We start from the raw sequence: 12,878 nt of genomic DNA, 5'->3' as shown, positions 1-12,878 counted from the left end.
TAAGCAAATTTGGCATAGTGGTATCCAGAACTATTAATTTTCAACTAATTTTAATAACTCAATTTTATAATAAACGGAACTTGTCTATCTATGAGATATATACTTAAAAGTGAATTTATGGTTTTAAAAGTTGTAGCATATACTGGAAATATTTCAGTATCACAAACATTAATCATTAAAATGGCTTCAAGTCTAGCTAATAAATTAAAAGTTTCTAATACTAAAAAGCCACAAAGTCAATAGGTTTGTCATAACCACTTGCATGTTTCCCTGTCAAGGAATGAATAGTCACTTAGAAGCCAAAACTAAGTTGAGAAAATTTTATACCATGCTATTGCTCAAAAAGAAGCAACACAGCTGAATGGTTGTAGGCCAGGCAACAATGAACAGTTCACAGAATCAGGAGCTCATGTGGAGTTTTATGTGAGGCTGGAAAACACTGGCGTAGTTTGTGATGGGATCTTGTTTTATGCTTAGGAGATGATCCCATATTCTAAAGGGAAAGCACTGGAGCCAGGGTTGCCTGTACATGTAGAGGACAGAAAACTGCAAAGCTGACTCAAAACTCCAGTAGATAGAGTTCTGCTCCCTAGCACAGCAACTGGGTCCTATCAAAATTGGACTGTGGCCTTGGAATAGGATCCATGGGAAAGCTAATTGAACAGATCAGCTTGTGAAGGGATATTAGGAGCCTTCTGAAATAATTTTAAAGATAGCTTTTAAATTGATATATGTAGCATTTTATGCAAGGTGGTTTTATGAAGTATTTGAATAGCTATATTCTAGAAGAAGAGCTTGTCAGATATAAAGATGATTTAAAACAGAAACACTTTAGTTCATAATGTAGTCTTTCCTTTCAATCTCTACATTTTATTGATCTTACTATAAAAAGAATGTTCCTATATAAATTTTAGTAATTAACATCATAAAACTGTATCTATACATCCATAGCAAAATGGATAATTGAGATAATTATTTAGATAATTTAGAACAAATAATACTTTGCCTGAAATCTCTGTATAATTGAGAATACAGATATATGTATATAGGTTTCTTGAATCACTTCTATGATTATCTTGTTTTTTCCACTCTGCTCTGAAGTATAGATGGCAGCCACTCAAATTAAAAGGTCTGGCCTAAGATTAAATGCAGATGTACTATGCAACTGTTATCATTCTGTTTGAATTGTGAGATGTTCCATCTTATTGTGCACATCATAAACCATGTTATTTCAGTTAATTTGCTGTTCTGTTTCCATGGTAATTATGGTTTGGAAGAATGGGGGGAAAGATTTATTTCAAGATAAGTAAAAATGGGAAACGTGTTGTATTTGTTTTTATGTACTAATTTACAGATGCTTCACTTAACTTTTATTGCTATTTGTATGCATAGCTTTGAAAATGTTTGCATAATAAGAAACAAGCCTAGGTAGAATTGGTCTTTGGATAAGAACAGAGAAATATAATGTGGATTTTTTAAACTTTGTCAAATTAAAATATGAAGGCTTTGAAAATGCTTAATACCTGTGGGAAATTTGGATGTTAGTAAAAATAAATAATTCCAAATTGGATAGATTTTTATATTTTCATTGTTTTTGATGATTAAATGTAAACCACAAAAATTATTATGGAATATAGCAATTTAATCCTAAATAGCCCATATTGTTGGGACTCTTAAAATAAAATTTTTAGGGTAAACTGATTTGTTTCTTTGTTTTATTACTCATTTATCTGGTTAGCTGACCAAAATTTAAAACCTATTAGTATTTTTTCAGTCTCATCTTCTACCTGTATTTTGGCATAAACCATACATTTCATACTATGTTTTTTATCAAAATTGTGGAGTTTAATATCAGGTGAACCTGGAAATTAGTCAAAGATTCAGAATCATCACTTCCTAGCAATGTAACCTGGTTTTAAAATAAATGATTGTATAAAAAAATATAGTTTTTAATTTTACTTTCCTCTTCTGTGGATAATGTTCACTAGTTAGGATTATTTTGAAGATCAAATGTGTTTAAAATAAAAACACCCAATCTTTAATGAGCATTTAGTATGTGTCAGGCATTGTGTTCTAAATGTTTTACATATATTAATCATCTAACTCTCATAGCAACCCTTTCTTATAAGTGATAAAATTAAAGTCACAGCAAGATAAAGCCATTTCCTCAAAAACACAAAACTAGTAAATGGAGGAACTTAGGAAATATGTAAATTGAAAACATGCTATAAATTATTAAACCCTATTGAGATTAGAGTTATCATTATACAAAGACTTGTTTTAACATTAAAAATATATATATAGTTCTATTAAGATAGCCAATAAGATCAAAGTAACAGAATAAAAAAAGTGTGTCTGTTTAGAAATGTCAAAGGCAGTTGTTGTTTGAGATTTCTTTCAAATAGCTTCAGTTATTTAAATGACCAAGAGATACAAAAGTAGAACACAGAGAGTAGAGCAATTTAGGTGACAAGGACAGCAGAATTAGGAATTATGTCTTTAGGAATTATTCGGTTTTCTGCATGATTATTAGTACTTCTAAGTCTTTTTTTGACAAGCTCTCTACCACTGATTCCCATCCTCCTAACCCCAATCATAGTCTTTTATGTAAAGTAGAAATTGTTTTGTTATTCAGAAAAATTGTTTTCAAAGAAATACCCAGTTATAAACATTTTGCTATGTTTTCCCCTAGCTGGACATCAGAATATTAAAATCCTTGACAATATAAACAAACACGTACCCTTGGTAGCAATAAGGACAACTATTCTTTTTCTTGTAGACTTAGCCAAGATCATGAACCAAATAGAAGTACCACGCCTCCAATGCCACCTTTGACATTTCGAACCAAAGAAATGGCAAGTCCTTTGGTTAGTGATGATGAAGTATTCCCACTGGTGAGTTGCTGGTTACTGGATTTTTTTTTTCCTTTAAGGGGTGATTACTTTTGTACTGATACCCATATACTAATATATGTAGTAGTTTAAAAAAATGTCACTTCTTGAATAGACTCCAAGATGAGTCTGTGAGTCACTCAGCCATACCTATATATGGAAGGAAAAGAGACCCATAATATTTAATTGAGTATTTCAGTCAGTGGTTTTTAACCTCTAGTGTAGAACAGAATTACTGGTGATGCTCTTTTAAAATGCAAGTGTTTGGAATTCATCCTCGGTATTCTATGAGTCCTCAAAGATCTGTATATTTTAAGAACTGTAAGTGATCTTTTGTTCCTTTTTAAAAGCATATTTTTACAGACTCTGGCACACTTGCAAATACATGTACCAATCATAAACGGGAAGCTTGAATCATGCAATGAAACATATGATATAACTCTCCCAGGTAATACAGAGTATTATTAACTTCAGAAGCCCCACCTGTATCTCTTCCAAAATAACCACTATCCTGACTTTTAACATCATCAGTTTTGCCCATTTTTAAATTTTATGGAAAGTGTATCATACTGTATGATACAAACACACACACACACACACACACACACACACACACACACACACAGGATTGAATCCAAGGGCATTTAACCATCCCTAGCTGTTTTTATTTTTTATTTTGAGACAGGGTCTCACTAGGTTGCTTAAGCCTTTTAAGTGGTCTGGCTTCTTTTGCTCAACATTGTTTCTGAGATTCAAAATTATTATCCATATTGTTTTATATAACTTTAGTTTATAGATTTTTTTCTATATAATGCCATTGTATATAAATACACAATGATGCTATAATTAATTCTGCATTCATTTGATGGGCATTTATTTCTAGTTTGGGGTTATTACAAATAATGCTGCTAAAACAATACCTTTTGATGCACATGTGTACACATTTCTATTGTTTCTATTGAAGATGCATCTAGAATCATTAGATCATATGATATGGTTATGGTCAGCTATAGGAGACATTGCCAGACTGTTTACTATTTGAACCAATGAATACCTCATAAAGTAGCATATGAGAACTTTCCTTGTTCTATATCTTTTCAAACACTTGCAGTTATTAGTCTTTTGTATTTGGACCATTATGGTCTGTGCAATAGTTAATACTGGATTGTTTTAATAAATATTTCTCTACTAAAAATGAGGTTGAGCATCTTGTTATATATTTACTGGTAATTTTTATATCTTCCTTTGTGGCATGTCTGTTAAATGTCCTTGCCCAATTTTCTTTTGGATTATCTTTATTCTTGTTGGCTAGTAGGATTTTTTAAACATATTCTGAATATAAGTCCTTTATTGGTCATATATATTGCAAATACCTTCTTCTACTCTTACATGCCTCTTCTATTTTGATGAGCAGAAGTCTTAATTTTAATATACTCAAATTTATGAATCTTGTCCTTTGTAGTTAATATATTTGATAGTTTATTTTTCATTTTCTGAAGATTCCTATTTAAACCTGTCAGAAGGTTATAAAATAGTGTTATCTTTTAGAAATTTTATTTATGTTTCAAATTTAGATAAATAATCTAACTGTAATTAATTTTTGCATATGATGCAAAGGAAATTCTCAGCCTCTTTTTCTTTTGGAAATGTTCAATTAACCCTAAACACTTATTCCAGTCCTGTCAATTCTTTTGGATTTTCTATATTCACTCAAAATAATGCCAGTTTTATACATTTTTTCCTTTTCCTTCCCTTGTACTGACTTGTATCTCCAGTAAATATTGAGAAATGATATTACCAACATCCTTTACCTGTGCCTCATTACAAGAAGAAAGCTCTCAACATTTCACCATTGTGTATGACATTTCTTGTAGATATGTGGTAGATCCCTTTTAAACGATTAGGGAAATTCCCTTTTATTCCTGTATTGCTAACTTTTTCATGATACAAGATTTTATCAAATGCCTTTTTTATCTCTGTTAAAATGAACATAGAATTTTTCTCCTTTGCTATGAAAATATAGTATTTTATTATATTATATTTTATCTTGATTTTAGATTAATCCAGCTTTGTGTTCTTGGAATAAACCTAACTCAGTCACTAAATTTGGTCTCTTAATATTTGGTTTAGAATTTTTATTTGGTGTTCACAAGACAGATTGACCTGTAATTTCCTTTGTTGTCCTGATCAGGTTCAAGTGTCATATTATGCTGACCTCATAAAGCAAGTAGGAGGAAAGTGTCCTTAATTTTAGTTTTAACATTTTTTGTGGTTCTTGAATTTTTATTTGATACTTTTTTATAGTTTATAATTCTCCACTGAAATTTTTATACTTTTTGTTTTAATATATGTACATAAAGTACTGAAATAATAGTACTTTTAGCAATCACCTTCCCTTGTATTCAAAGTATATTATGTAAATGTTGAGTTCTCTCCATGATATCCTAATATAGCATACAAATTACAAAAAAATTAATATACAACAGAAAATATTTAAATTGAATAGGGTGTGCCATGAGTATTTTTCTATTTTTTTTTTTTTTTGGAATATGTCACCTCATATTGGTAGAGACTGGAAGTGAGAATTAAGCAATTATAGTAGAAAGAGAAGGCTTTAAACTATTAACTTTTGAAAATTTAGAGATTTCTAAAGCCTCATCATATTTTGTTCATAAAAACATAAAATGTCAACTTTTAAAAAAGAATAGACTTTCATACTAATAAACTAAACAAACTTCCTTACTTATTATGGGAATCTCTAAGAAAACTTTGTAATATCTATACCAATAAAAATTTTGATCTTTTGTGTGTGTGTGTGTGTGTGTGTGTATGTATGTGTGTGTGTGTGTGTGTGTGGTGCTAGGGATTAAACCCAGGGTCTTGTGCAAAAACTTTGATCTTTAATGACTTAAAGAAATCTTGTATCTGGTCAGCAATAGGGGGAAAAAGTAATAAGCTGCTAACTACTTCATTATTCTAATATCCAGTGAGTTTATTTAGGATTTGAAGATCATCAGTTTTCTGCACAGTGGGTTCCTTTACCACTAAGCAGATCACAACGTCAGCATATTCATCAGTCTATGAGCTCTCAGATAGTGGTGCTGGCAAAGGCAAAAGACAGACTCATAGAATGCACATTAGTTTTGGTAAAGAGAAAACATTGCTCTTTCCAAGGTGTAAGGTACTTGATGCGATAAAATTGCCACCAAGAGGCAGGTTGGTACCCTTAAAGAGTACTGCATCTCAGGAGCTCAGCTGCATTTTCTACTATGAGCAGATTCAGATGTTCAACAGCAACAGAAGTTAGGTGACTTTTGGTGAAAGGGAATCCTTGCTGTTGGACCCATAAATGATTTTCATTGGAGTGGCCAAGGACAAAATAAGATCAAGCCATCCTGTCCACTTGCTAGCGCTCTATCTCAGTCACAACGTAATAGAATGGCAGGAACAACTTTTCCACTGAAACTTACCAGACATATGGCATTTTTTCTACTAGAGATTGTTTTTCTATTATGGGAACTGCCAAGACACAAGTAGCAGGATTTCTGTACTCTATGCTGAAACTATTGTTGAGCTCTTTCTTGTTCTAGGAGTGCTCAAAAAACAAGAACCGGCCTTCTGTGTCACTCAATAAATGGGTCAGATTATTCCACCCGAAAGTAGAGCGTTTTCACAATGGATTCACTTGTACTTTAACTTAAATGTGCTGACATGCCCCATACTGCTAGACACCTAAAAACAATGTCATGGCCTTGAATTTTTTATTGGATTTATCTTTCACCATCTGGAGTATACATGTCTTTGACAAACTTGCCACTTCTTGCTTATTAGGCCTCATCCTTATGATGTTAGTGTTAATATCCTAAGTTATATGTGATAGTCTTTGGAATGGTCCAGATGGTCCAGGTCCCTTCAGAATTTACTGTGACAACATCATTAACATAGTTTGGGCAAAGGCCATGGATGTATACTGTTGTCTATCCCATACAAATGCTGATTGCTTCTGATCCTCCTTTAAATTTAATATTAGAAAGAATTCATTTGCCAGATCAACAGCAGCCTTGTACCCAAGGCTGTGATGTGCTGCTCTAGTAAAGATACTGTACTAGCAGTTATAATTGCAACAGCCACTTGGATAATTTTTTAGGACTCCACTACCATCTGCAAAGGTCCCTAGTTTTGGCAGGGACCAGATTGATAAACTAAATCCCCTTATAAAAAGGTTCAACTCCATACAGATTGTTGACTCTTCAAACACTTTCATAATATCTCATTCTTTCTAATAAAATAAAAACTAAGACCAGTGAAGGAACCACAGGATTGGAAAATTAAAGTTCAAATTTCTCCAACTTTTTTTTAATAATGAAGGAGTGTAAAAGTATCTAATATTGTCCTTTATTTAATAAACAGATTTTTTTCTCTTTTATGTAAATAAGCACTAAACAAATCACAAGCCCCTAAATAGAATTTCCACATTAATAAGAAACATGGAATTGGGGCATCTCAACTGCAATAGAACAGATAAGATGCATTTCAGCACTATGGCCCTCCCTAACATGGGACCACTCTTACCCCTGAGATATGCCATGCAGCCGGATGTCCCAAGTATCAGTTGGCTCCTGTGTTATACTAATCCTTTTTATTTTTCTACATAAACCTTTATCCAGTTCTGTTATAATCTTCAGGTTTTTGGAGTTGCCTATTTTCAGATGGGAGTCATTGGCTTTCTAAATGAGTAGAACAAGTTTTAAGCAGTTCCCTGGTGATTACATTGCCCCTGCATTTGCAATTGGCCACTATAACATTTCTAGAGTTTTTAAGGTAATGGTACTGTGATGTGTGTCCTAGTTCCATGAGGATTCATGAATGGTGACAATGTTACACTAGTAGGATTTTAACCCAACATGTATTATTTCATTACCTGCTGCAGCATTTGACAACATGTCAGAAATGGAGCATGCCTAGAAAAATGAAGATTTTAAAAGGCTCTGTATTCCTCATCTCACTTTTCTTTCTTTCTCTCCTTAGTCTCCCCCAGATATCTCCTTCCCTGCTTCTTTGGCTGCACAGCATTTCCTTATGGAAGAAGAGAAGCGAGCAAAAGAACTTGAAAAACTTCTAAATACACATATTGATGAACTGCAAAGACATACAGAATTTACTCTTAATAAATACACCAAACTAAAACAAAATAGACATATATGAGCTTTTAAACTTTTTTATTTGCTCCCCAACCCCAAGAAAAAAAGCTCTGGCAAAATATTTACAAAGCTGAGTATTGGAGCTAAGAAATTTTGTTCTATTTTCTTGAGTAAATAATTTCTGTAAGGCAGCTAGAAAATAGCATTTTGTTTGATAAAGCTGTTTGTATTTCTGCATTAACATACTAAATTGTTCTGCTATAGAATTGCTATAAAATAAACATGACTACTCCAAAAGAGAATTTTTTTCTAGTCTGAGGAATAGTTTGGAGTTAAAAATTCAATTTTTCCCACCTGAATCATGTATACTAAAAACCCATTTCCTCTTTAACAACATAAAATGAGAGAAAAGGAAGTGCTATATTTCAAATATCAGTGAATCAAGTGCAGCTCAGTTGTACTAGGTATGAACTCAAGGATTTTTAAAAATGAAAAATATGTAAATATTTTGAACTATGTAAACATCGTAAGACTTCTTTTAGGGGAAAAAAAGATATAGCTGTTTTGTTTTTACACTTACCTTTGTAATGTCTGGTTTAATACCATAAAGGACATAGAATGTGCAGTATACACACTTAAAATATATGTCAGAGATCAGTGCTTTCCTGTTACTTCATAAACATGAATAAGAAAAAAAACAAATATAAATCAATACTGTTTCTACATTCTCCTTTGTAATCGCCTGTTTTTAATTAATAAAGAAATTCAAATTCAGTGGACTTAAAACACAAATGCCAAGTTTATGCTGGACAGTAATAGCATGGTAGTGAACAATAAAATATACAAGAATGATAATCCAATATTCTATTTTTTTCTTAAAAAAATGGGTTATATTATCTGTTCTAGCTTATCTTTCTATATCCTACTATACATAGAAAGAAAATTCAAGTTAAGTCCTACAGCTTTTATGGTTTTCCTTCTTTTCAAAGAAACAATCTCAACATACTGAATGAGAAGTCAAAATGTCCATAGATAACAAATGTCATTTTCATGTTAAAAATGCAGAGCATTATTCACTTTAGGTGACATGACCACGTGTATTTGTATAGCTCTTGGTGTTTGAAACAGTCTCCTTAGTTCAGGCTGCTATAACAAAAAACACTACAAGGTGTCTGTGGCTTAAACAACAAATATTTATTTCTCATAGCTCTGGAGGCTGTAAAGTTCAAGGTCAAGGTACCAGATGAGCTGATGTCCAGTGAGAGCCCAGTTTCTTTTTTAGGGACAGCCACTCACTTGCTATAATCTCACATGATGAAGGGAAAAAAATCATCTCTTTCATGTCTCCTCTTTTTTTTTAATATGCCCTTTTAAAAAATACCTTTATTTCATTTGTTTTATTTTTATGTGGTGCCAGGGATTGAACTCAGTGCCTCATGCATGCTAGGCAAGGGCTCTACCACTAAGCCACAACCCCAGCCATCATGTCTCTTCTTATAAGAGCACTAATCCATTCTATTCATGGGGTGCCACCCTCATGAACTAACTAATTCCTAAAGGCCCCATTCCCTAATACCATCACATCAAAGGTTAGTATTTAACACACGAATTTGAGGGGACACCAACACTGGGCCCATAAAACTTCATATAGCATTTTTCATTTAAATTTAAAACAAGCCTGTGGAGTCAATAAGGCTATTATCCTTGCCCCTGTGAACCAGAACTATTAAGTACTCTCGATCATGGTAAGAAAGAAGCTCAGAAAGGAAATGCTGGCTTTCTGGTTCCTGACCCTAGCTCTATTACTTGTCAGTACTACTACTTATAAACAAGCATCGGTGAACAAAGCTATGTACACAAAGCCAGGTTTGACGACAAAATCTCAGGGATACAAATTCACTAATATTCCCATAAAAACCCCACATGAGGAAAAGAATAGGATCTTGTAGTACTTTTAAATAATTTAGTAATTTCTTCCAGTCTGGATGTAAAGAAAACCAAACATTTTTCAATGTCATCTTAAGAAGATGAGAAGAAAAAGTATATTTAGGAAAACAGCACTCCTCTAACAAATGATATAATTTTTGTTTCCCTCATGCAAACTGAAACAATGAAAAAGTGCAAAATATATCTATACTATGTATCTTTGTAATCCTCTATATCTAAGCAGTCTCTTCAGGATAAAGACGTGGCTGAAAATTCTGAAATAAACTTTTAGGCTACAGAGGTCTTAGAAGTTAGTAGGGTCAAGACAGCACGAATGTGGAGTGTGTTCAGGACTAATGTTGAGTTTGCCCTTGTGGATTATTACTTGAAGACCAAAGGAAAACTTGTTTTAAGTCACCAGTTCAACATTCCACTCAATACCTGCTTTCTTAAAACAGTGGTTTGCATGACTTTTGCTTCAACAGCAAGATTCAGTGTTCAAAATGAATCATATGCCCTAGTCCAACATATACATAACCAAGATCAAAAACAAGGACTTCTAGTTGAGCTTTTAAAACAGGAAGAGAGTAGGGCTCCCTGCTATCTATCCCTGCCCTTCTTAGCTCTTCTAGCCTCCTGCCCTCTGTATGCCAAAGGGATTCCATGGATGCTATCACGGAAGGAACTAACAGGGATACTGTCATTACCTTACACAGAACACATTTTCCCACAGAAACCATTTCATGGATAATGTTACAACTCCCCACATACTTTAAAAGCCAAGTCAGCCTGTTTTCAAAGAGGGAAGGCTTCAGAAAGGCAACACACAGAACTAAAGAGATTCTGAGAGCAAACCACTGATTCCAGGGCCAGACCAGTAATGTTTAGGTCTTTAAGGCTATCAGTACCACAGGTTAGATGTGTTAGAGACAGGCTTCCCATGCCGTGCCCCTGTGACCTTAATAGAGCTTCCATATCTTCATCTTTAAATAGGAATACCTCTACCCATGTCAGAGGTCTAGGAGGATGAAAGGCCATAGTATGCACAGAGTGCCTCGTGTTCAGCACAGGCCGACTGTGAGCCCGTGCCCACCTTCCTTCTGAAGCATTAGGTCTGAGCCCAGAAGATATAAATGTCCTTAAAAAATACTATCATTTTTTTGAGGACAATATGCCACTATATGTTAAACTTCTTTAATCATTAATAGTGTTATTAAGAACTATTTTACATATTATAAAATTCACCCATTTCAGGGGTACAATTTAATGATTTTTACTAAGTTTAAAGAGTTGTGTAATCATTGCCACAAATCACTTTTACAGTGTTCCCATCACCCCCAAAAGATCTCTAGGGCCCATTTTCATTCTCACTATTCCCACACCCAAACTCAGGCAGCCACTGAACTGCTATAGAAATTTACTGGACATTTCATGTAAATGGATTCATATGATAAGTGGCTTTTTGTATTTGGCTTCTCTCACCATAATGTTTTTGTGGTTCATATATTATAGCAGTATTTTGTTCTTATTGTTCAATAGTATTCCACTGCATGAATAAACCACATTTCTTTTATCCATTTCAATAGTTGATGGACTTTGTTTTCAGTTTAGGGATATTACAAATAAAACTGCTGTGAACATTGACATACAAATCTCTGTATAAATGTATGTTTTCATTTCTATTGAATAGTTTCCTTGAAATGGAATTTGAGTCACATGGTATATTCATGCTTAAGTTTCATAAGAAAACTATCCAACTCTTTCTAAAGTAGCTGCAGCATTTATGGTAAGAGTTCCAGTTTCTCCAAATCCTCTTCCTCACTTGTTAGTCTTCCCCCTTTGCTACAATACTGGGGTTGGACCTCAGGACACTTTACCACTGAGCCACACCCGCAATCCTTTTTAGTTTTTATTTCAAAACAGGGTCTTGCTAAGTTGCAGAGACTGGCCTCAAACTTGCCATCCCCCTGCCTGAACCTCCCAAGTGACTGGATTACAGGTGCTCACCATCACACCCAGCTTGAATTTTTTTTTACTATAGCTATTTCAGTGTGTGTGTGTGTGTGCACTGGTATTTCATCACAATCTTAACTTGCATTTCTCAAATGACTAATGATGTTGAGTATCTTTTTGTGTGGTTTTTGAACCATTCACATACATTCTCTGGTGAAATATCCATTAAAATCTTTTGCCCATTTTATAATTGAATACTCTTTTCAACTTGAAGAATTTTTCATATAAACTTATTTTTTCATAAAACTTTCATATAAAAGTTCTTTATTGGATATATTATTTAATATAATTTCTCCCAGTTTGTGGCTTCTTTCACTTTCTTAATCTTGTCTTTTGAAGCACATACATTTTTAATTTTGATGAAATGCAATTCATCAATATTTTTCTTTTATGGATTATGCTTTTGGCTTCATATCTAAGAAATATTTGTCTGACCAAAGGTTATGAAGATTTTACCATTTATTTTCTTCTAAAACTTTTTTAGTTCTAGGTTTTAAATTAGGTCTATAACCGTTTTTAGTTAATGCTTTTGCGGGGTATAAACATCTGGATTCAACTTTTTAATCATCTCAGCGCCATCTGTTGAAAAAAAAACTTTTCTTTCCTTCTTTGAATTGTCTTGTCATCTTTGTTGAAAATCAACTTCAAGAATATTTATTTTTACACTCATATCTTCTCCATTGATTTATGTTATTCCTTATCCATTGCCACACAATCTTAATTACCATAGCTTTACAGTAAGTTCTGATATTGAGAAATGCAAATCCTCCATATTTCAAGATGATTTGGTTTTTTTGGGTTTTTGGATGCTTTGCATTTTGATGTAAGATTTAGGGTCAGTTTATTAGCTTGTCAGGGTTTTTTTTGCAAAAAAAAAAAATTGCCTGATGGGATTTTTAATGGGGAT

The 12,878-nt window shown here is 33.2% G+C and overlaps 1 protein-coding gene across 1 annotated transcript in view; it reads left to right on the top strand.

Annotated features, from left to right (window-relative positions):
• Deup1 (deuterosome assembly protein 1) overlaps positions 1-8,096 on the top strand; it is a 76,956-nt gene extending 68,860 nt beyond the window's left edge. Inside the window, exons 12-13 of the mRNA XM_076843878.2 lie at positions 2,780-2,894; positions 7,920-8,096. Coding sequence (XP_076699993.1) covers positions 2,780-2,894; positions 7,920-8,096 — 292 coding nt within the window. The remainder of the gene's footprint in view (positions 1-2,779; positions 2,895-7,919) is intronic.
• The last annotated feature ends 4,782 nt before the right edge of the window (positions 8,097-12,878 follow it).

This window comes from Callospermophilus lateralis, chromosome 2 (genome assembly GCF_048772815.1).
Source record: "Callospermophilus lateralis isolate mCalLat2 chromosome 2, mCalLat2.hap1, whole genome shotgun sequence".
Classification (NCBI taxonomy): domain Eukaryota; kingdom Metazoa; phylum Chordata; class Mammalia; order Rodentia; family Sciuridae; genus Callospermophilus; species Callospermophilus lateralis.
The sequence above is the reverse complement of the archived record's forward strand: the minus strand, read 5'-3'. Positions and strand labels throughout refer to the sequence as shown.